Here is a 24,785-nt window from a genome sequence, read left to right on the forward strand (position 1 = left end):
TGCAAAGCTCATGAGTTTAATTACTTAGCTTGTACTATTTTCTTACAATATGTCATCCACAAATATTTCAGACTTAAAGCTTGTAGAACTGTCTAAGCATTGCCACTAATTTTCACTGGAGAAACTAAGATGTGTTCTCAGCATCTGATATGGTTACGGTAATGTCAGTCTGGCATTTAAAAATATAGTGATGTGACAACATTAATATTATTAAACTAGTGACCAAAAGCAGCTGAATTCACTTAAGGGCATGCTGGTGTGTCTGAAGCACTGTGAATTCTGATTATTTTTTTCCCCCCTCCCCTTTTTGTCCTGGCAAGTCCCTCAAAAGGGAAGGGCTGCTGAAGTGAAATTACGTAATTTCAATCTATTAAAAAAATTGCGTCCTCTTTTCCCTACTCCTGGTGTTTTAGGGCCTGATCCTGAAAAATGCTGCTAGGCATTTGGGAATACGTGAAAATTGGCATTACTGCCGATAATACTGGTAAGATCAGTTCCTAACTGGTAACTGTTTTTCATTGACCTGTAAGACAAACAGTAATACCAGACTACAGCTTGGTGAAACTTCAATTCCACTTCTAGAATATTGTCTTTAACAGTGTTGTTTGAACACTAACCTACTAATGAGCTTTTCAGGGTTGCTCCTGTGTTGTCTTGGGCAATGCATCTCGGGTGGAAATTAGTGTTTCACTCTGTCCTTGATCAAACTTTAATTATAGGGTGTGGTATTGGCCATCTCAGTTGAGATTCTGGTCACTGACAAGCAAATGATTCAAAGGATAAGAGTTAGTGAGGGAATTGATTTTCTTTTCCGACTGTTAAGATTCTATAAACACCAAGATACTGGTTTATGAGGACATCTCCAAGTTTATCCACAGTGGCCAGATCCTTCATCTTAATTTAAAATTCTGTTACAGAAAGTAATCTATACTCAATCATATTGCTGCTGTCTTGTGGATTTGTATAGGAATCTTAGATGTATAGGTATCAGACCTACATTATGTGGCAGAGACCTCAATTTAAACAGTAGTATACTCTGAAAACATGTCCCATTCCAAGCTATATATTATTATTTACACTCTTTTTGATAAATCTATTGTATATCACTACCAAACTTTCTGACAAGTAACAGAACTGTAGAAGTTTGTCAGGAAAGGAGAAAGGGAAACAGGTTTTAATAGGTGGGTTGGGATGTCATTGGAGCCTTCTGACTTCTAGGGAAGCTGTAGGATGCTGGCTCTCCCTTCCCCCCCAGTATTTATGAAACTTAAATCTCTTGCTCTGAGAAGGGGCTTCACCATCTTTCTTCTTCTCTTGGGAAGAGCATGAGACACCTCACATTTCAGAAGTATGTTGAATTTCTCACATTGACAAAATGAGGCAGAGTATCTCCAACTATGGAGAACATTGAATATTCTGGTGTTAAAGTTCTCGCCCTATGAGAGCAATTCATGTCATTGAGCTATTATTTTTAGGCCATCTTTGGGGTCATATCCTGCTACAGGTGTGTGAGCTGATGCAATCTTCACAACTCTAAAGGCTAGGGTTCATTTTATTAAATCTTTTATGAAGCATTGTTGTGCTAACTTAAGTATACATAACAGCTCTGCATAAACACTCAAAGCATACCTTTTGAAAAGGTTTAGCTGTTTAGTTAATATTCTTTGACACATGTACACCACACTTGTATGTCCTTAAACAATTTAATAAGAAAAATACAAAATTCTGTGAGGCTGTTCTCACTACCCATGTTGTAGCAAGAGTCCTACTTGATTCTTGGTAGGAGAGTTCTCTTGTGGCTCTTAAGTCTGAATGTGATTGGAATTGTACCCAAATCCCTGAAGAGGTTTCAACAGAGCAGACCAGTTAGAAGTATCTGTGGTTGGTCCAAGTTTTCCATGTATCTTGGCAGTGGAAAAGGATGCTTGCAGAAGAGGATGCTTACCTACCAACTATGGAATATATGAATTTATGGGGCAAGCACTTTTATAATCCTCTTAAGCTTCAAATGCCAAATCTCCACTCCTAACCTACTCAGTAGCATAGCTTTTTGTCCAGAGGAAGAAACCGGTAAGTAGTTACTGTGGTGCACCAGATAGCATGAGGAAACGGTTGCATTTGGGGTGGGAGAGAAGAGTGGGTCTGAGAAGGGGCTGGAGCCAGGAGCTTACTGTAGGTTGAACTAGGTTTTTATCTTATCCACCTATTGAATAATTGATACTTTATTCCTCTATTATACTTTAAATAAAATCCCTTCCCCAGATCTTTACTAGATTACACTTAAATTGTTACAATAAATGATCCATCATAAGTCAAGCAGCTGTAACACATTTAGGTAACATAACACTTCTGTTATTAAGCCCATGCTTCTAAATGTTCATAACAATAGTAAATTAACTGGTTTGGCTGAAATTTTACAGGCTTGATCTCTGCCTCAGCTTGATTTATTGAGCAGAAACTGTTTTTAATCCTGGTAACAAGGCTAATGAAAAGTAGAAAGTTTTGCTAATTTTAACTATTTAGACTTTTTTTAAACAGCTCTGGTGTAAAGTAATACTATGAAATTAAGCAAGATGATAGTGCTGGGAACAGGGATGTGCCTTTGGCTATCCGTGTGAAAGTCCAGTCAATCTAGGTTTGGTAGTTAGAAATTTCTGTGGTTTGTACTTGCATAGAGAGCTTATTGGATGCTGCTTCATTTTCTGAAAGTTTCAATTACATCCACCCATGTTCCAAAGCAATTACAGAGAGATGAAATCTTCATATAGGGTGGAGGAGAGACCCAAAATGGAAATACTGGATTGGGAAGATGATCATGAGTTCTACTGTAGTACTACTGCCTGGTATTGTGTGCACTTCACAAACATTATGACTGAGCAAGGCCTTATATGCTTACACAGTTCTCTAATATGGCAGAGGCAAGTGTTATTTACAGTCAAGTTACCTCAAACAATGTCATCTCCATGTGCTTGAGTATGTTGTCCCCAAAAATGGGGCTATTACTGCATATGTAACTTACTGGTTCAGTGCATTACACAGTACAGTACACCAGCTAATGGAGTTACTCCTTTAGCTCAAATAGTTGAGGTCTGTGCTGTGACTCTGAAAACCCTGGGTGTGAATCACACTGATGAGCAATACAGAGGATCATCTGAGTTCACTTGATACTGTTTTTTTTCCCCCCAAGGGTCCTGTGGGAAAGTATATGATTATGCAATGGCAGCAGTGTCCTAATGCATATACAAAATGGGAGTAAATTAAGATTGTGTTCATAATTTTTTAGTGTTTTACTTTGAAATTTTAATACCTTTTGAGGGTTTTTTATAGTTATGTATATGGAGAAAGTCCATGTGCCTCATGCATCAAAGTAAGTGTGGGAATATGTAAGGTTAACTTTCATATGTCCACATTTTAATCAAATGTGCAAACTGTATAGATTAACTGTTTCCCTATTTTTAACTGAGCCTAGAATTAAGGGAAGATATAATTCATCCTCCGCTTCCTGGAGGGATTAGGGTTTTTCCTTTCCAAAAACTATTTCTGGCCTTAAGGCAGCAAGGGCCAGTGGGGGGTTATTCCTTTTTTGTTGCAGCAGGCTTCTCACTGCCTCTCTGTTGTGGTTACACCCTCCACTGCACTGAGTACTACAGACCTTAAGAAAGCAGAGGGAGGGTTGAGAATTATAAGAGACTTCTTTGAGATGTAAAGACTTGGGAGGAGAGGGTTGCTGAGAATAGTAGTTTTACTGGAAATTCCAAGTTCTGAAGCCCTGCTTGCCAGTGGTTGGATACCAGAGGAAGATTCCTCCACTTTGGCAATCACTTATGGAGCAGATTTTTGCCAGTAGTAGCAAGGTCTTTAAGTGGACTAGTAATACACTTCAAAAAATTGTAAAACTTAGCTTGTTGACTTGGTTTTTTTTCCCCTTAGTGGCAGTTTTTGTTCAAGAATAGCTTTTGTGAAAAAGTGTTTTTAGTTTCAGCACAAGAGATCTTGCAAAAACTCATAAGGCCAACAATGGTTACAGTTCCCTGCCCTGTACTAGCAACACCCTAAAGCAAGGGTAGGCAACCTATGGCACGTGTGCCGAAGGGAGCATGTGAGCTGATTTTCAGTGGCACTTACACTGGCCGGGTCCTGACCACCAGTCCAGCGGGCCCTGCATTTTAATTTAATTTTAAATGGAGTTTCTTAAACATTTTAAAAACCTTATTTACTTTACATACATACAATAGTTTAGTTATATATTATAGACTTATAGAAAGATCTTCTAAAAACCTTAAAATATATTACCGGCATGCGAAACCTTAAATTAGAGTAAATAAATGAAGACTCGGCACACCACTTCTGAAAGGTTGTCGACCCCTGCCCTAAAATCATGATTTATGAAGCATCATAATGTTCTCCCACAACTAGGGAACTACAGAAGTGTCAGTGTAAGTTATTAACCCACTTGTACAAGAAAGGGAACTTCAACCTAGAAGCAAATTGGAACCAACTCTATCCATCAAGACCTAACTAGAATTTAACTGTCCCTACTTTAGAGAGAGGGGCAATCACTCATTTTCTCCACTAGGCTGCTCTCAAACTTCTGTAAAGTATGGAGTTCTTAAACTTTCACGATATTGAGATTGCACCTTAATAGAGAGTGCACCTTAATTGAGATTGCACCTTCCAGATACCAAACTTAGGCACCAGTCCTGCAACTTGCTCTGCAAGGGCAGACACTTATCCTCAGGTCCACTAAAGTCAATGGTGCATGGGTTTGCCTGCTGATTAGGTTTTAGGATTGGAGCCCTGAGGCTATGTCCACACTATCCAGCTTTTAGCAACATAGGTGTGCTGCTACAGCCATGCAGTTAAAAAGCACGCAGTGTACCTACCCGCTGTTTGCAGGAGAGATCTTCCACCCACAACGAGCTGTATTAGTGTTGGTGACAAAGTGCTGTTCATGCCAGCGCTTGTTGGCAAAACTCATCTTTTGAGGGGGGGGGGGTGTGTGTTCAACACCTTTGAATAACAAAATAAGGTAGTCCCTTATTTTGTTTTTCACTTGCCAGTGTAGACAGCCTAAATTGAGAAATAAATGATCAGGCCAGAATGCTGCTGTTTTGTGCTCTTGATTAATCTACCTTCACTTAAATTATGCATACCCTGTGTTCTTAATTATTTACATGGGGTTTCCATTGAGATGTTGAACTAATAAATTTTCCTGCTTTTACTCCTTCATACTTAAGGACAATGTCAAGGTTGATTAGCCTAAATTTAACCAACTTTTTCTGTCTAGAAACTCTATAGAACTCTATATGCAGATATTACAAAAATAACATTGTGGGACTCAGAGTGGTAGCCATGTTAGTCTGTATCAGCAAAAACAATGTGTACTTGTAGCACCTTAGAGACTAACAAATAAATGTTAGTCTGTAAGGTGCCACAAGTATGCCTCATTTTTGTTGTAGGACTATTTGAATCAAATATAGGTGTGTTTATTTTAATCCTGAATATAATCAGAAAGGCAGGAGTTCCTGAGCTGGAGGAAAGTAAAGAGAAACTGGTAAGCAAACTGATAGTTTTCAGACTTTTAAAAGGTCATTATCAGAGTTAGTTGAAATATTCACAGAACACAAGAAATTAATAGAAAACTTCATTTTGACAGTTTCCAACCAGCTCTAATCCCAGAAAAAAATCTTAAGTGTAGCATGCAACTTAGCAGGTTAGTCTTGCATTCCGAGCCATAACTTTAGCTAGACACTTGGGAGGTCCAAAACTATAACTCTCGATCTCTTGGTGTGTTTGCTGTTATAAACCCAGGTAGAGAATAAGCTTTTATAGTGATATTCAAAATGAATTTAAACCATTCAGCTCTGGCTTTTTTCCACTTGCTGGTTTGTCATTTTTACTGACATTTGATCTGGTATTTCTCTTTCATAGTGACTTGTTACTGCTATTATATTGAGGTATATGTGACTAACCTGCACTCAGTTTCTGGTCTCTACGCAAAATGATTAGTCCCTTATTTTGAGTAATCCCTGCCATTTCAATAGGGGAAACATATTCAGAGTAGAGATATCAGACTCTGAATGTAATATAAATAAGTGCAAATTCTATTTTATTGAAAAAGGTTACATGTATAAAGTCAAACTGTCTAAAATATGACATTCACATGGTATGCATGAATAGCCGATACACAGCATCTACCTCCTAGAAAAAAAAATCTGAACTTTGTCACTATAATTCCTATAAAAATTTATAACATCTATGGATATTTAAAGGAAGAATGTAGGTAAGTGAATAAAAATGATCAGACCAAGTGAAACTACTGTGGGCTAATTAGGACAAAGGAAGTGATGAAAACAAGAGGCTTCATGAGTACAGCCAAAGGGCTTCAGTAGCAGTAATCACAAGACAAGTCAGAAAAGCATGAAGAGAACATGAGTGCAGATAAGTTTCTCCATATCTCATTATACATGCTGCTTACTCTAGAGCAGCGATGGGCAAACTGTGGCCTGTGGGCCACATCTGGCTCCTGGCTCAGGAGGCTATCCCCCCAGCCCCTCCCCCACAGCCTCAGCTCACTGCACCACCAGCACAATGCTCTGGGTAGCGGGGCTGTGAGCTCCTGGGGCAAGGCAACGCCAGGGGTTCTGGAGGCGAAGGGATGGTTGGATGAGGCAGAGGTCCTAGGGGGGCAGTCAGGAAAGTGAGGGGGAGTTGGATGGGACAGTCAGGGGCAGGGGTACCAGGGGCAGGTATGGGAAAGGGAGAAGGGCTGGTTGGATGGGGCATGAGTTTCCAGAGGGCAGTCAGGAATGAGAGGAGAGGTTGGATGGGACACGGGGGGGCAGTCAGGGGATAGGGAGCAGGGAGGGTGGATGGGGCAGGAGTCCTGGCCCCCCACCAATCAGGGAATGGGGGGGCAGTTGGATGGGGCAGGAGTCTGGGGAGGGCCAGTAGATATGGGGCGGGGACAGGCCATGCCTGGCTGTTTTAGGAGGCAGAGCCTCCCCTAACTGGCCCTCCATACAATTTCCAAAACCTGATGCAGCCCCCAGGCCAAAAAGTTTGTCCGCCCCAGATCTAAAGCATCCTTTGTTGTATCTATAACAGCCATCTGCGAGGCATGCGTTGCATACAGAGTTAACTCGCTCGGCAGCACCTATAGGCAAGCAGGGCAGGTATGATGACCATACCAGAGTTTAAGATCATCAAATTTTGGTGTAGACCCATTTATAAGCTGACCCCCGCTCTCTGATGCGTCACTTTTTTACCAGAAATATTCGGCTTATGAACGAGTATACATGGTACATTAGTTTTAAAAAGGGAGGTAACGGTCATCTTGGAAAAAGTTGCATTTTATATTAAAAAATATTAATGATAACCCTCTATAATACAACTACTACTATTTGACCTCAAACACTTTAAGGTTTTGGCTGCCCCTAAAGTTATTCTGGAAATATTCTTTGCTTCAGAATGGTTGTGAAATTTTCAACACCTCACAACCCTCCTGATTGCATTTTGTGATGCACAATCCCACCCCTAGAGGTTATGAGGCGCTGAGAAACACTGCTCTAGCACAATATAACTATACAACTTTCCACAGTGAAAATAGTTTCTTCATCTGGGCTGAATGAGCTTAATGTTGTAGTGTGAGAGCTTTTATTAAAAGTGTACTTCTTGAATTTTTTAATCAGTTAGGCATTTGCCAAATATAAAGACTTACCTATGTTCTCAATGTATTACATTTCCCATTTGCAAAATATTCTTATTTCAGATTAATAATTTAAAACAGCAATACTGCACTTGTAACACCTGTTACTTTAATATCACTTTACAGTATAGGACCAAAAAAATGCAGTTGATTAGTTGCTTTGATTTTTGAAAGTTTATGAACTGACAGCCCTGGAGACTAGAAACATATTTTCATGAGAGAGGTGCAAAATGGGGAGCAGAAAGCTTCCCCACACAGTACCACCAATGAGCCTCAATACTGACCTTATCTTCAGGCACAAAAAAAGTACATTGGTCTCCATGTCTCTTCAGTCCTTGGTCTCTCTACCAAGACTGCAACAAGCTCAGAATTAGTGCCAATTACAATGTGAACCCTTTTCCACTAGAAATGGGACTGAGACCAACTCATTTTACATAGATCATTTAACTGCCTTCAGATTGTGGTAATTTGATGCAGCTTAAAATAGAAAAAAAAAATCAATGCTAGCTTCTTAAGCACAAACTTTCCTTTTTAGATATCATTTTCTTATATTACTGTCCTAGGTATTTAGTATGTCTGCCTTGTGCTACCAACTTTCCTGTTGCCTTGTTTGTTACATCCACGCTGGCAAAGGCAATACTTCTTCCTTGCTTCAGAATCTGAGCTGTGATCAATATCTCTTCCCCAATCTTAGCAGCAGACATGTATCTTGAATAAAAAACAGAACAATTGTTTTATACAACAACATGCTACAAATCAGGGAACATTCATCTGTTTAAAATTATTTTTTGAAGGAGCTACCAGACTCAGTTTGCAGTTAACCCCTTGCACCTTTTCACAAGCCTGACTCTTGCAGCTTCTCCTCAGGCAGCGTTCACATTAATGTTTCCACTGAAATTCTACACATGAGAAGATTATAGAATTTGGACTTTGTTACCTAAAAGTACTTAGGACATTAAACCAAACGTAATAAAAGAGGGAGCTTAAAGAACATTTGACTGCCTCAAACTAGTGTCTCAACCACGTGATGATATTCCCAAACAAGATCAATACTGAGTTAATTAGAAGTTGTTATTTCAGACTGCAGTTTGTCACTAAAGTGGTAGCTAGATCATGGAAGAGAAACTTAGCAGAATCTGGGCCCTGTTAGTAGAACACAACAAACGTTAAGATTTAAAATCTGACGGTAAGCATGTTCAATACATACGTAATGTTCATATCCACACTGACCCCAGGCATTCCTCTTTCTGTGTACAACAATGCTGCTGTTGACACTACGTCTACCAGTGTGGCGGTCAAACCTCCATGCAATGTGCCACCTCTGTTTGTGTGCTCCTCCTCTATTTTCATTTCACAAACAATCTTTCCAGGAGTTGCAGAAAGAACTGTCATCTGAACAAACAGAAATGAGGAACAAAATTCTGTTAATTCAAAATCTCCATAAGTGGAAACATATGGACAATTACAAGTCTGGTGAGTGCTCTCAAAGTAAACAGATCAACTTGAAAATAAATCTTGGTTCAGTTTTTAGACTAATGAGGGGAGGAGAAAAATAAAGGACTAAAACATTATGGTTTAAGTGTCAAGTCAGATGTTTTTATAAATCTCCAGCTGCAAATTGTTTCCCTAGGGAAATATATACCTCCTATAAAAACAAATATGCACATTATATGCAGTGTTGGAGTCCCATGTCGGTTCCAGGATATTGGAGAGACAAGATGGGTGAGTCACATCTTTTACTGGACCAACTTCACCTAAAGAAGAGTTCTGTGTAAGCTCAAAAGTTTGTCTCTCTCACCAACAAAAGTTGATCCAATGAAATATATTACCTCACCCATCCTGTGTCTCAAATATGCACTCTGTCTGTGTATTGTAATCATCTTGAGTTTTCAGTAGCTCTTTGAGACAAACTCTACTGAACTCTTATTAAAAATGGAAAGTTGACTTGTCTGACTTTATACCTGACATAAAGCTAATGGAAAGTGTTTGCTTTGATTTTTCCCCACATGACACTGTTGGCTAGCACAGTTGCCAAGGGCATGTCTGTATTAGAAACATTACAATGGTGTAGGTGCACCACAGTAGAGAAGACATTTAGCTACAGCCACTGAAGGAGTTCTTTTGTTGCTGTAGTAAATATAGAAAGATGTTTTAAGATAAATATTAATACTATCCATCAAAATTATACTAAAAAAAAATCAAATTTTGCCAAACCTACATATCTATAGCTACACACAAACTGCTGCTACACTTTGGAGGAAGCACTTCTCATATAACAAGCGCTATGCAATTGCCAGGAATCAATCCGACCTACAACTATACCTTACTCAACACCCGATCAAAGTTGGATGAGCTCAGCAGGCTTTTCATCATCTCCCGGAAGGAGTGGATCGTGAGGGAGCTCATGGTTTAAAGACTGGTTGCGACGTCCTTTTCCCGCAGAGAGACCGGCACCTGCTCCTACCAGCTCGGAAGAGTCCCCTGGAACTGGGAGCACCTAGTGAGCTCCGTGGGGCTGGGAGCAGCTGCAGCAACAGGAGGCCGGGTGACCTCCAATACACGCAGCACGAGAAGGGGGCTGGCCCGAGCCCACCCCTCCCCCGCGAGGTCACAGTAGCCTGGTTCGGCCCCTCCCCGATTCACCACGTTCCACAGGCCGAACGTTCGCGGCCCTTGTTACCACCTTCACGGAGGTCACGCGCGCGCCCCACGCTGGGCTCGTGGGACCCCCTGGGGCGGGGCTGGGCGGGGCTTGAGCTCGCTGCCCCCCCTTGTCCCCAACGCCGAGGGCGGGACGTGCGTCTGCTAGCAGGGCCGCGGGGATTGGGTGAGTGCCGCGCAGGCGCGTTGCTTGGCGGTGGCTGGTGAAGGTTTGTGCGGGGCCATGGAGGGGGGCAGCGCAGCCGAGGGGCCGCTGGAGCAGCGGCCCGAGGGGGAAGGGGCTCTGCAGCCGGAGCCGCCCCCGCGGCCCCAGGCGGAGGCGGAGGCGCTGGCCCGGCCCCAGGAGGAGGAGGAGGAGGAGGAGGCGGCGCTGCCCCCCCCGGAGAAGCGCAGGAAGCTCCTGTGCGCCGAGTTCGCCTCCATCACCAGCAGCGACCTGGCCCTGGCTCGCTGCTGCCTGGCGGACAACGACTGGCACCTGCAGGTGGGGCCCGGGCCGGGCGCGGGGCGGGGCGGGCTGGGGGCTGCCGCTGCGCCGGGCCCTGACTCCCGCTCCTTTGCTTCCCAGAGGGCGCTGAACTCCTACTTCGAGCCGCCCGTGGAGCAGCGAGACGTGGGCGGGAGCCCCCCGGCCCAGGCCCCGACGGAGACCTGGTGAGCGAGGCCGCGGGGGGTTGGGGGGGGCTCAAGCTCGCAGGGAGGGCGGCAACCGAGCCCTGGCCCAGCACCCGCCTCATTTGCCGGCCCTCGCTCCCCCTTGGCCGGCGCGTTGCAGCTGCCGGGGGGCTCCGCGGCCAGGCTCTGCTTCGCTAGCGTTGCTGATGCTGCTCGTCCCCCGCCGTGAAGCCCCTTCCCAAAGGCGTCTCAAAATCCACCCCCCTGTGAGGCTCTCAGGCTCTGATGGTCCCCCCGGTGCATCGTGTGTGTATCAGTGAGCCGCCTGCCCCTAAGTCCGGTTTGTTTCTCATATCCCTGCACAACAGCATAGGTGCGGACACCTGTAGAATCATAAAATATCAGGGTTGGAAGGGACCTCAGGAGGTATCTAGTCCAACCCCCTGCTCAAAGCAGGACCAATCCCAACTAAATCATCCCAGCCAGGGCTTTGTCAAGCCTGACCGTAAAAACCTCTAAGGATGGAGATTTCACCACCTCCCTAGGCAACCCATTCCAGTGCTTCACCACCCTCCTAGTGAAACAGTGTTTCCTAATATCCAACCGAGACCTCCCCCACTGCAACTTGAGACCATTACTTCTTGTTCTGTCATCTGCCACCACTGAGAACAGCCTAGCTCCATCCTCTTTGGAACCCCACTTCAGGTAATTGAAGGCTGATATCAGATCTCCCCCCGCCACTCTTCTCTTCTGCAGACTAAATAACCCCAGTTCCATTAGCCTCTCCTTGTAAGTCATGTGCCCCAACCCCCGTAATCATTTTTGCTGGGCTCTCTGCAATTTGTACACATCCCTTCTGTAGTGGGTGGCCCAAAACTGGACGCAATACTCCAGGTGTGGCCCCACCAGTGCCAAATAGAGGGGAATAATCACTTCCCTCTATCTACTAGCAGTGCTCCTACTAATGCAGCCTAATGTGCCTTTCACCTTCTTGGCAACAAGGGCACACTATTGACTCATATCAGCTTCTCATCCACTGTAATCCCCAGGTCTTTTTCTGCAGAACTGAAAATGTCTTGATGGAAGTTACTGCAGGGGAATGCTCTGTTTACTGAAAGCAAAATTTTAAATATTCTTTCTAGCATTGACCTGACTGCTGATGTTACTACTAGTAGTGCTGGAGTCAACAACTCAGACTGCAGGCAACAAGAAGATGATAGCAGGTTCTCTTTACTTACCTGGAATATTGATGGTCTGGATCTAGGAAATCAGCAAGACAGAGCTAGAGGAGTCTGCTCTTATTTAGCATTGTAAGTATTGTTATCTCCTTTATAAGTCAGTTTAACATTTAGACTCTGAAGTATCATATCTTATTTGAAGTGTCTATAGGATGTATACCTCCAAAGTATCCAAGCACCAAATACAGAAATACTATAATACAGAAATTTGATAATATGTGTAATCCTAAACTAGTTTGACTAAAAGCTGTAATTTGGTTGGCCAAAAGAGGTTCTGAACCTAATTTCCCAAAATATGCAGGCTTTGGTACTAAAAGCCTTTTTGCCAGCTAGTCACTGTAACATATAACTTTTAATATCAATTATGCTTATTTTTAAAATGTCTAGTTATAGTAATGAGTCAGGAGGTTGTGGGACTGAAATAATAGATTATAGCATCAGGAAATGCAAATTGCTATGCTTCCAGCGACAGTATTAACTTGACCATGTTGCACAGCTTGCATTATTTTATGATGTGTAGTCTAAAACAAAGCATATAAAGGTCACTCACAAAAGGAAAAACAGGAATACAAAATCCTGATTACATACATAAACTTGTCTTGCTGATTTCAGATACAGTCCAGATGTGGTGTTTTTACAGGAGGTTATTCCACCATACTTGAGTTACCTACAGAAGAGAGCAGTCAGTTACACAATCATTCCAGGTAAAAGAGGAAGGCCTAAAAAATTGAGAAATCTGCTTCAAGTGGATAGAAGCAGCAAGAAATGTTATTTTCTACTCTCTAGCTTGTTAATATCCCTCTGACCATTGGTAGAAGCTGAAAGGGGGAAAAAAAAAAGGAGGGGAAAGAATCAGTGAAATGGATTTCCTTGGCTTCTAAATTCTGGAATCTAGTTTGATGCAAATTATAAATGAATATATTAACTGTCACTTTCTTCTGGCTTTTTTCTTTTAGAAAGGCAGATTTTAAAATTAAGGACAGAATCAAAATTAATTCATTTTTGGATCCTTTACTATTAATGAAAATAGCTACATGTATTGATTAGGATAGGAAATGTGCACCCTGAAAAGATCTCTATGAAAATATATAATTCTTCTGTATGAAGGGATGAACTTTTCTTTCATTTCCATATTCCTCTTTAGGTAATATAGATGGTTATTTCACTGCCATAATGCTGAAAAAATCAAGAGTGAAGTTTTTAAGGCAAGAAATAATACCTTTCCCAACAACCTCCATGATGAGAAATCTATTAGTTGTGCATGTAAGTGGGTCACTATATGTTACAAAGCAGTTGAATGTCTAATTTAAGGGGACAAATCTTTGTTAGTCTGGAGTTAAGGTTGTAAATATGGGTACTAAATTTGAAGGGGAAAAAGCATCAACAGGTCATTATAATTTAAGAGAAAAAATAACTGAAAAGTAGGGCATTTACATTTGAAGTCTCCTATAAAAATAGTAAAATGATGCATCAAACAATTTTAACTGTACTCTTACACATACCCATGCTTTTAACAAATCATGCTAACCCCAACAACTGTGTATTATATAGGTCACATTACTCCATTTTCCTGTACCATTCTCAACCCACCATGTATCATCTATTCAGTGATTATCCCTCATTTCACCCTCTCGCAACAAGAGAGACCTACAGTGTTGTACCTCTTAGGTTTCATATACATACCAAAGATCTATGAAATTCCACTGCACCTTTTCATTAAATTTTCCCCACATCAGACACTAGTTGTTTAGCCATTTAAATGGTTAAACTCCAATCCTGTGGTAAGTCTGTTCTGCTGAGGGCTTCTTAAACCTCAAATACTTAGTCTGAGTAAGCCAAAAATTGATATAGATTAAGTTGTCCCCAACTGCTGGTAGAACTGCAAAGTATACAAGGTCTAATATATCCCCACCTGCAATATGCAGTGGTGTTGTAGGTGTGTTGTTCCCAGGATATTAGACAGACAAGGTGGCTGTGGTAATTTCTGTTGTTAGACCAACTTCTGTTGGTGACAAAGACAAGCTTTCAAGCTTATGCCGAGCTCTTCTTCAGGTCTGGCAAATATACTCAGAGGATATGTCTGCACTGCAGTTAAAAACCCGTGGCTACCCAGTGCCAGCTGACTCAGACTTGCAGGACTTAAACTGCATGGCCGTTTAGTTGTGGTGTAATTTGGGCTCAGACTGGAGCCAGAGCTCTAGGACCTTGCAAGGTGGACGGATCCCAGAGCTTGGGCTGGAGCCCAAGCCTGAATGTCTACATCTCAATTGAACAGCCTATTAGCCTGAGCCCAAGTCAGCTGGCACAGGCCAGCCATAGTTTTTAATTGCAGTATAGACATACTTGGAGTGTCATAGCTAAGTATAAGGTGGAACAGATTGTTTAGCATAAGTAGTTAACACATATTTCAAGGGACCATTCATGGTGAAGTGGCCTGTTAATACCCCTTCAGAGGTAGGGGGATAGGCAGCTGGAGGGGGGCAGGTTGTTGGTGGGTTATAGATAGTTATAGTAAGACATAAATCCAGTGTCCATGGTTCAGTCTCTGATTTTTAGTCTCTAACAAAGTTATGCTGCAGTGTTTTTTTACCAAACCACCAAAGTAAAGTGTTTAACTGTCATACTTGCCAGACATGATCTTTTTACACAGAGGGAGCATAGGATGGTAAGAAAAGAAGGGTAAAGTTAGATTATTTGGGATACCTTAGCTCTGCATTTATATACTTTAAGAAAACCAAAACCACCCGGATAGTGTAAACTAGAACCTAAACTTTTGACTTTTCTGATAGGCAGGTGTGTGGTGGTTTTTTTAAAATACGTCTTGTTAATTTTTTCCCCTTCCATTACTGATGCATATTTACAACCTTTCTGTCTTCGAAATAGTTGTATATACACCTCAGACTTTTCAGAAAAATATTCTACCTTAGTATAAGATAATACATTTTAAATTTTGGGAAGACTTATTTCACTTGGGTTGGAGTAGAGGTCAGCATTGGCTTTTTAACCGAAAGCCACCTTCAGCATTAAGCATGGAGTGGTTAGCATGGCTCTGAAATAAAAAGTTGAAAATTCTGCCCTCATAAAGGAACTCTAAACAAGGTTGACCTTGTCTTGCTCAGCAAAATGTCCTGAAAGATTTTAGGGTGAGGAGTACTTCTTGCCATATATAAGCTGTGAACTGAACCAGATTTGAATTCTTAGTTAAAAATCAACGTTTAAGCCTGCTGCTAGTGGCACATTCACTGTCAAAAACCTCACTTATGATGACAGAATTAGAGAGGCCCAATATCAAGTTGTCAGTCACTTCTATCCTGTATAACAGCAGTTTTAACAAGCAGAAGAATGTTCCTGTTCAATATTTGAACAGTACGTTTTGTCTTTGGCCTTCAACTTTGTTCCATGGCATATGATTTAATGTTTCTCTCTTTGTCTAACAGGTGAATATATCTGGTAATGAACTCTGCCTTATGACTTCCCATCTAGAGAGCACAAAAGGTCATGCCAAGGAACGCTTAAACCAACTGAGGCAGGTGTTAAAGACAATGCAGGAGGCATCAGAGTCAACTACTGTTATATTTGGAGGGGATACAAACCTAAGAGACCACGAGGTGAATAGCAGTAAACCACTTAGAATTATTTTGAGGACAAACCACCATGGTGAACTCTACTGGGGGTTTTCCTTTCTTTCTTTTTATAGGGTACAGTGACTTTTCCCATAAATCAGTTATACGTGACAGAGATGTTGAGCTTTCTACCCTCATACCTTGTACAGGCGTGCCTCCTAGGGGATTTCTACACAGCAAAGAAAGAAAAACACACAGCTGGCCCATGCCGGCTGACAGGACTCAGCCTGCGGAGCTGTTTCGTTGCTGTGTAGACTTCTGAGCTCAGACTGGAACCCAAGCTCTGGGACCTTCCCACCTCATAGGCTACTATTGCTTGGGCTCCAGCTAGAGCCCAGACATCTACACAGTAATGAAACAGGGCTGAGTAGGTTGGCACGTCCAGTCAGGAGTGTCTAGTTGCTCTGTAGACATACCTGTAGTGTCCCTATCCATTAAGGGAAAACGTGAAAGTGGGACAAGTGAGGTTGCTGCCAAGTAGAAGTTTATGCTTGATTGTGCATGTCTCCTTTGGAGCAATGTTACAGCTGAAGTGAAATCACAATTAAAACGGATGGTTGTTTTTCCTCCCCAGTTGGCTTCATGTTGCTCCTCTAAAGAAATACACAGAGTCTGTTGTGCAAGCTGTAACTTTGTGGCACCGAGAATTGGGATATTTCTCATTTTTAGTTGCTCAATTTTCAGAGGTGTTGAGCACTGACACTTCAAGTTGAAATTAGCAAGAGCTGTTGGTGCTCAATACTTCTGGAAAGTCAGATCCTATGTGTTTAAATTTGAGCACCCAAAAATGGAGGGACTGAAAATAAGGTCACTTTTGAAAAATTGTTACCGGGGTTCCAACTGAGGGTGTTTAGTATTACTAAAGGCCCAGTGTTGCACAATCGGGTTCAATCACTTAAAAATGCAGTAGTTTCTTACACACACTTCGGTTTGGAAAGTGCAACATGAACAATCAGTGTCTTAAGTGGTTTATATTTTTATATTTCTGAAATTCTTGAGGGGCTAACCTATTCTAAATAGTGGTTTAATAGTTGTGATTTCCTGTTGTGGCCAGTGCTGTGCAGAAAAACAATATGCTATAATATCTAAATTCTAGGTTCAGCAAATGGTTGTCATGCATATTACATTAAAGGCATTCGTGGGTATAATGTTGTTCCATTTTTCTCTCTTTAGGTTACTCAAATAGGTGGCTTACCTAACAATATTTTGGACATATGGGAATTTTTGGGCAAACCAAAGCACTGCCGTTATACATGGGACACAAACTGCAATTCTAACCTGGATGCAAATTTCAAATGTAAGTTGCGATTTGATCGCATATTATTCCGAACTGCAGCAGAAGGGGGACAAATTATTCCACGGAGTTTGGACTTAATTGGACTAGAAAAATTAGACTGTGGTAGATTTCCCAGCGATCACTGGGGTCTTTTGTGTGATTTTGATGTGATACTATAAAGAAAACAAAGCTTTTAAAGTCTGTGTATTATTGCAAAAGCTCTTGCATCTTTTAACCTTTGGATTTCACAAAAATTAAATTCTAAGTTTACATAAGATTTATTTTACAATCCTAAGGCATTACCCACTCATTTAACATCTGCTGGGATGACTGTATAGTAAAAAGCCAAAACATTTTTATTTTCTTTGTATGCATTCTAGCAGACTTCTTAAAATATATATTTTAATGTGGCAATAAAGTACAGACATATGAACAAAATCCATTTTTAAATGGAAGACAAAATCTCAAATATAATCCATCAAAGAATTAAAGCATTTTCATTCACGCTCTTTTTCTTTTATCACTCTTTGTTGTAATAGTCTCAATAAATTGTAAATTTTTTAGTGTAAATGTCTTGTTTCTTTCGTGACCAATGCCATAATCACTGTCGTATTTCTCACAAGGCACCTAGTATCATCTCACGTAACTCAGGACATTTCAGTGTAATTCAGAGTTCAATCTTAAAGGATAACAGAAGGATGAATAGATGTTAACAAAAAAAATAGTTCAGTAAACTGAAATATTACACAGAATGGCATTAAGAACTGAGGATATTGGATGATAAACTTCTTCAGTCATCCATCTTACAATAGACATATGGAAGTTATGCTCTTGGGCTATTAAATAGCTTACTTCATCAATCTAGGTATGAGGGAAAGGCATGTTTTAAAACACGAGAACAAATGTTGGTAACTTTTGAAAATTATCTGTTGGAAGATTTCTTAACTCCCTGGAGTGAATTTACCTTTCTGAGCATTCCTCCTTCATCTAGTGCACTTCTGCTGCCACATTTTCATCAACAGAATGTTCTCTTCTGTGTAAAGCTGGAGCAGTCAGAAAGTGTAATTGAATTTTATTTCATGCTCTCCAAAAGAAAGAGCAAACAGAAGAGGTTTGTTGTTTTTTTGTTTTTAGGGTGTGCATAATTAACCACTTGGAGGACATTTTATGGAAGTACAAAGTATCAAGCTGTGTGATAACTAAGGGCTAAAGTTCAGAATACCGACTGAAGGTGGAGAACACAGTGTAGCTATGGATATAGCCTTTTATTAAATAGATATAGAAGCCTTTTATTAAATCAGTTTAGCTGAACTTGTGAGTAATGTACATCGTACCAAAGATGAGGGAAACTCAGAGGTGGCAAATACCTGCAACACCCCGGAAAAGGGAATGTAAGGGAGTCTGAATTAGTGTTATGTACTGTGAGGGGACAAGAAGCAAGGGCCAGATTTTCAAAAGTATTTAGTGCCTATAGGTGTAGACAGGGAGTTAGGCATCTCACAGGATTTTCAAAAGCATCTACGTGCCTATCTGCATCTTTAGGCAACCAAATACTTGAAAAATCTGTATGTCTTGTGTAAGCACATACATAGTCCCACTAAAATCAGTAGGATTAGTCATATGCTTAGACGAAACACAGGTGTAAGTGTTTGCAGGATTGGGGCCTTAGTCTCTGCTCTGCTTAATGTTCAGGACCCAGATACCCTCACAGAAACAGAATGTCTACGTGGCAGTTAGACACCCACGGCTGGCCAGTGGCAGCTGACTTGGGCTCATGGGGCTTGGGCTAAGGGGCTGTTTAACCATGTAGATGTTCGGCCTGGAGCCTGGGCTCTAGGATGCTGTGAGGCACCTCAGTTAAATAGCCCCTTAGCCTGAGCCCCAAGAGCCTGCATCAGCTGGCATGGGGCCAGCAGTGCGTGGCTAATGGTAATATAGACATACCCTGAAAGGAGCAGGGCCTAATATCCTCAGTATTTGCATCTTCCATTGACTCCAGAGGAGCTGTAGGTGCCCATCACCTTAAAAAAATCAGACTCCTAATACCTAAAGAAGGTGAGTGACGTAGCTCAACTGCCCTAATTTCTTAGCGCAGACCAGACCTAGCATGCTTGAAACCTTGTTAGGTGACCACGTTGTAGCTTAAGGGGAGCCTAGGGTGAGAAACAGTCACGGTGAAGATGACCATATTAAGGAATTATATACACTACAGTTAAGGCTATGATTTTGTCATGGAGGTCATGGAATCCATGACGTCCAGAGACCTCAGTGACTTCAGGGTCCCCCTCCCCGCCTGTGGAGGCTGGGAACTGTGCGGTCCCCCTGCTGCCTGAGCTGCCGCACGTGGCTGGGAGAGACCTTGCAGCTTTGGGCCCCTTGGAAAGTAGGGGACCCTTGAGCTCTAAGCCCCCATGGGCAGTGGGGGGCCCCCAGAGCTTTGAATCAGGGCCTCTTCAGCTGCCCAGCTGCTACAGGGGATGTGAGGACCCCATATCTTCCCATTTTGTCATGGATATTTTTAGTAAAAGTCACGGACAGGTCACACGCTTCTGTGAATTTCTTTCTTGCCTGTGACTTGTCCGTGACTTTTACTAAAAGTATCTGTGACAAAATCTTAGCCTTAAAACTTTGCAGGTCAGGATAATAGCAGTGATAAATCTGCTAGTTTGTAATAAGTCTCTCTGGTTCATCCATTCGATTGGGGGTCATCAGTCCATTGTTCAAAGTTCTCCTTTGTTAGAAATCATATCGAGAGATATGGAGCAGGATTGAAGACAAAGAATGATGTCACAGTCTCGTTTCCATGCACTTGGCCTAAATGTATAAATATTACTGGCAAAATATGGAGCCTTAGATCACATGTCCTTATCACATGTCCTTACATGCCTTCCTGAATCTCTGGGCAAGCTAATTGTCCTTAATGGACTATCAAGCAGGCTGGCTAGCGTTGAGGAATGTTTGAGATACAAGCACATAGCCTATATTTGTAACTTCAGATACAACGATGATACATGGATTTAAACAGGATAATAATACTTAGCAGTCCATAAAAACTTTCCATTGATACATTACATGACATACTTTGTACAAGATTTATTGGAATTTTGTAACAGTGATGACTGTATTAGGGTAATTAGTTATCTATGTCTTTATACAGCATCACACCAATTATTTTGACTAAGGCAAAAAAACAATTTATAATTATCTATCTGCCTTGATGAAGGATAGTATGATTTTATGGAAGGAAGGAATGTACTATGTCATTCTAACCTACTTGGAAGCAGAGCAGCAATCAATCAAAACAAGGCAAGCTTGAAAAAGACAAAATAGATCACCTGAAATACTGCCATTAGCTTTCAAAAGTTTCCACAATCACTGGAATGTCAAAATAAGACTATATCATATAACATAAAAATTAACCCCCCAAAATCCTCCTCATAAAGCTTATAGGCACCTCTCCTGGCAGAACCCAACAGATTATACATAATGCAGAGATGTTACCATCATTTTTTAAATATGGGGTTCTTAAAATTAAATAGAAATCGAACAATCTAACAAAAATAAAATACCTCTAAGTAGTCAAACTGTCAGATCTCACAGAGATACCTGATACCCGCCCCCCCCCCAACTCCCTTCTCCATTATAAGAACCATAACCTGTTAGGAAAAAAATCAAATTTTCCCTAAATCAAAGCAACACAGTTCAGCAGTGCCAGCGTACCACTTAACTGTGATGAGAGTGCACATTAGAACCAAGCTTCCAGAGTAACTCTGAATGTTTTGGAGACTGAACTGTACTGATTACATTAAGTAATTCATTGTGGAGGACTGAGTAACCTGACCACCTTCACATGGAATTTTACATTTTGAAGCTCTAGCAGTCCTCAGCTACTATTAATGCATACAGATCCTCTTATTTCAGCATGGTTATGAAAGGCAGGACCTTGGTCAGCCAGGGAATGTCAACCCAACTTCTACCATCTTTATCAACTGCTTTCCGTCCTGTTCTTCCATTGCACAGCATTTCTGGAGCTACACATTTTGACTGGGCAATAACTGCTGTCATTGGATCTCTGCAGTCAGGACTCTTTTCTCTGACCCCTTTGAGTCTGAATGTGACCAGCTGCAACTTGTTCCTGTAATAGAGGGGGGGAAAAACACTTTGAACAATTAAACACATTGAACCAGATTATCCTCTTTGGAGAAAGAGAACACGTAGCAGCAGGAAACTTGGGAATTTGCTTCATTATTGTTTCATTAAGAGGGTGGGATTTTCCCCCTTGAAGGATGAGCAGAGGGTTTGTCCCTCTAACCCTGTGGATGTCTCGGGAGCACTAAGCACAGCTGCCGAGGCCATCCAGAAAGTGGTTGAGCATATAAGTGAAAATCTACTCACGCAACAAGGCAGGTTTTGTGCAAATATGTCTGCCACATTTATTAGAGGGTGCACCAAGCTGTTTCAGGTGGTAAAGTCAGGTTTCCATAACTATGTAAAGCAACCAGACCAGTGTTTCTCAATCAATGTGTAGCAACACCTGTCTTTCCCCCAAGGCACTCAGGAGGGTCAAGAGGCACTGAAAATGTTACAATCTAAAGCCAAGAAAATCTCATTCCATACACACACGCGCACCCTTATCTTTCACACATTATAAAGGCTGATCAGGGATAAAAAAAAAATATTCTTACTTTTACAGTAAATGTAAGGGGGTCATGATAATTTTTTACTTGGAAAAAGAGGCTGTCAAGCTGAAGAGTCTGAAAAACACCGACCTAGACAGCCAATACAGAGAATCACAGAACTAGGAAGCAAAACCAGCAGCACAACATATTTTATATTGCTTGTAATTTTATTTGTATGAATGCTAATTGGTTAATCCCCTTAGGCCCCACTCAGATGTTTTTAACAACAATTCAATATTGCAGTTTGGAGACTTGTATTCCTGACTGTCTCACAAAGCAGACTCCAGTCTTAGTTGGTCCTTTGGAAAAGTAGATATGAAGCCCCAGGAAATGGCATCTTCCCAGGACCAGCTTACAGTTAGGAAAACAGAAAGGGAGAAGGTAGAAGGGAAGAAAAAAGGCAGAAGACAATTTCCTGGACACTGAAAGATGAAAATTTGTTTGCCTTTTAGGGCACCCTTTTTAACTGGAATACAGTACTTACATAACAGTGAGCCAGTTATAGGTGCCTTAGAGAAACTATAGCTATAGAACTAGGCAGAATAGAGCTTGGGAGGTAGAAGAGAGGGTTTGGCAGGTAGGTGGGTTGGAGCAGAGTTATACAATATATTTATAATTAAATACTTGAATTTCAAATCTCTTTGCACTATGTTACTTGAAAGTGAAGCTACTTGCTTAAAATGTTGTTAAGGTAGGTGGATTTCTTTGAGCTAAACCAGGTCTATTTTCTGTGGGACCTGGTATTGACCAGAAATGGGCCTGTTTAAGAATGAAAATGAACCAACTATTTTGGAGTGACTCTGTGAAAATTCACATTTCTGCAGATTTTGAATGCAAACATGCCATAGCCATTGAGCTGAAAATGCAAATGAAGCAACATTTAGGGAGTGTGAAATCTCATGGAAAAAATGGTGACTATTTTAGTGAGAAACTCCATAAAATAAAAAAATTGTGATTTTTACATAGGTATTAGTTGGAGGCACTTATCCCTAGGACACAGGGATTTGTCACATGGGCGGGAACAGTCTCTAATCACTGGAGATGGAAGAATTTTGGCAGCTGGTCAGGGAGGTTTGGATTGGGGGGGGAGGAGTCATCCTTGACTAGAAAGACTTGGGCCCCAAGTTCATCTTTCCAGGGTGTGGGGGGTTGTAAGTGCATGCTAGAAGTCATACACTGACAGACTGGTCTTCGAAAGTGTTGGACCTTGGGCAGCAATATATGTGACCTCCAAGTTGTGTTAGGTAGGATCCTAACTGGCTGCCAAGCTCTCTCTTGTCCTGGGTAGGCTCAGCTGGAGATTTTGGATTTGGCTCCCTGGCACCTTTCCAGGTGGTCATGTCCATTTTTTTTCAATCTGTGACAAAGTTAGGCTAATATCTCCCTCTTTCCCCACAGCCACCTTGGGAATTTCAGTCAGATGCTGTCTGATCCATTACTCCTATTCCAAATTCATAAATCTGAATCATTATTACAGGCTTAAAACTCAGAGGCTCAGTACCTTAAGATTTTTGCTGCATGTGCTTCCTGCTATTTTATCTGCAGCTGCAGAACCTGGGTCCAGTCAAGTCTGTGGAAAGATAAAACTCTTCTTATGATAATCCTATGTGGGATAAAATAACCAAGTTGAAGCTTGTCAGGGACCACAGTACTACTGGTGCTGATCATCATAATACTAAATGTTAACCCTCTTGTATCTGCATTCCATCTTCTGTTGAAGCAAAACTTCAAATCCCACCAGGGTCAGCTTGAACCTTCATCCTTTTTAGGTATGCATATGCACATTATCTAGATATCTATGTGTATGTGTGTTGCACGCAGTTTACTGTCTCTATGGTGTCTGGATGTGACCTTAAAACCAAAGTCCTATCTGCTTTGGTGAACAAAGTTTACCCTGGTATCCTTGGTTAAGATTTCTCTTACCACAACTCCTTTCTGCAGGGTACTGTGTGCTAGATGGCTACCATGCTTTACTCCGAAAGTATCTGCATTTCAATGATGTCGTGTATATATGGTTTATTAAGTGCTTTGGTATGAGATTTGCTATATTATTGGTTCTATTAAGTATTTGATGTGACAATTTCAAGAGTTGCCATCTCTTGCAAATTTTATCACAAGTCTTGTGCTATCTGGTGGTTTTCTTAAAATCCAAGCTTCTGGAGTCACGTTAATTTGTGAGAATTTCAGCTTTCATTTAATAGGAATAAGTAAGTTTCTTGCCCTTGTAATTATGGAGAAAAGCTTGAAGGCAAACAAAAAGACCCCTCTAATAATTGGGAGGGAGGGGGGCTGGCTCCTGGCTTTTGAATGCCTGAGGTTGGCAATACTGCCAATACTTTTACAGATGGCAGCTCCCAGAGTGCATTTTGCCCCATGTACATTATTGGACAGTGAAATAACTAATACTGTGTTAAGATTGAGATTTTACATGTACGAAACAGGGATTTCACATAGGGACCCATTCCCCCTTTCCCTCCCACTGTAGTTTCAGTTACCAGACAGAGCCACTGCCTTGCCCCTCCCCTACCTACCCAGGCTGCTTCCTGCCCCTCCCCCTGAAATAGGGTGACCAGATGTCCCGATTTTATAGGGAAAGTCCCAATTTTGGGGGATTTTTCTTATATAGGCACCTATTACCCCACCCCTGTCCTGATTTTTTATACTTGCTATCTGGTCTCTCTACCCTGGAAAACCCTATCTCCCCTGGATCTCTCAAAGGGCAGCAGGAGAGGAAGGCAATCTCCTCTTGTAGGTGTTGCTACACTAAATAAACTGTGGGAACCCCTGGGGATTCCTGACAACTATATTCTACTTGTTCCCCCTAGGCTTAGTGTAGTGTAGCAGTGCAATGGGGGAGGGAGAGAGTGTGTGTATAGGAACAAGGGGAGGTAAGGCCATTTTCTCATCCCCCTACTCCCCAAAAAATCACATGCGTGGAGGAAGACATTGCTCTGCCTGGCTGACACTAGCAGAAGATACAAGGTG

The 24,785-nt window shown here is 41.6% G+C and overlaps 2 protein-coding genes across 3 annotated transcripts; one reads left to right on the forward strand and one right to left on the reverse strand.

Annotated features, from left to right (window-relative positions):
- Positions 1 to 8,145: 8,145 nt before the first annotated feature.
- Positions 8,146 to 10,471, reverse strand: ACOT13 (acyl-CoA thioesterase 13). 2 transcript variants are annotated; one of them, XM_045007090.1, is made up of 3 exons: positions 10,036 to 10,471; positions 8,916 to 9,100; positions 8,146 to 8,416 (listed from the first exon to the last, which is right to left on the reverse strand). In XM_045007090.1, exons 2-3 carry the CDS (start codon positions 9,098 to 9,100, stop codon positions 8,260 to 8,262), a joined length of 342 nt encoding a protein of 113 aa, XP_044863025.1. In that variant the 5' UTR covers positions 10,036 to 10,471; the 3' UTR covers positions 8,146 to 8,259. The 2 variants fall into 2 exon arrangements, with proteins under 2 accessions (XP_044863025.1, XP_044863024.1); XM_045007089.1 differs by having other exon boundaries at positions 10,031 to 10,468.
- Positions 10,472 to 10,566: 95 nt separating this feature from the next.
- On the forward strand, positions 10,567 to 17,678 carry TDP2 (tyrosyl-DNA phosphodiesterase 2). Its single transcript, XM_045007088.1, has 7 exons — positions 10,567 to 10,853; positions 10,938 to 11,023; positions 12,127 to 12,294; positions 12,835 to 12,926; positions 13,367 to 13,485; positions 15,660 to 15,830; positions 17,019 to 17,678. Exons 1-7 carry the CDS (start codon positions 10,593 to 10,595, stop codon positions 17,298 to 17,300), a joined length of 1,179 nt encoding a protein of 392 aa, XP_044863023.1. The 5' UTR covers positions 10,567 to 10,592; the 3' UTR covers positions 17,301 to 17,678.
- Positions 17,679 to 24,785: the final 7,107 nt, after the last annotated feature.

Source organism: Mauremys mutica, chromosome 2 (assembly GCF_020497125.1).
Source record: "Mauremys mutica isolate MM-2020 ecotype Southern chromosome 2, ASM2049712v1, whole genome shotgun sequence".
Taxonomy (NCBI): Eukaryota; Metazoa; Chordata; order Testudines; family Geoemydidae; genus Mauremys; species Mauremys mutica.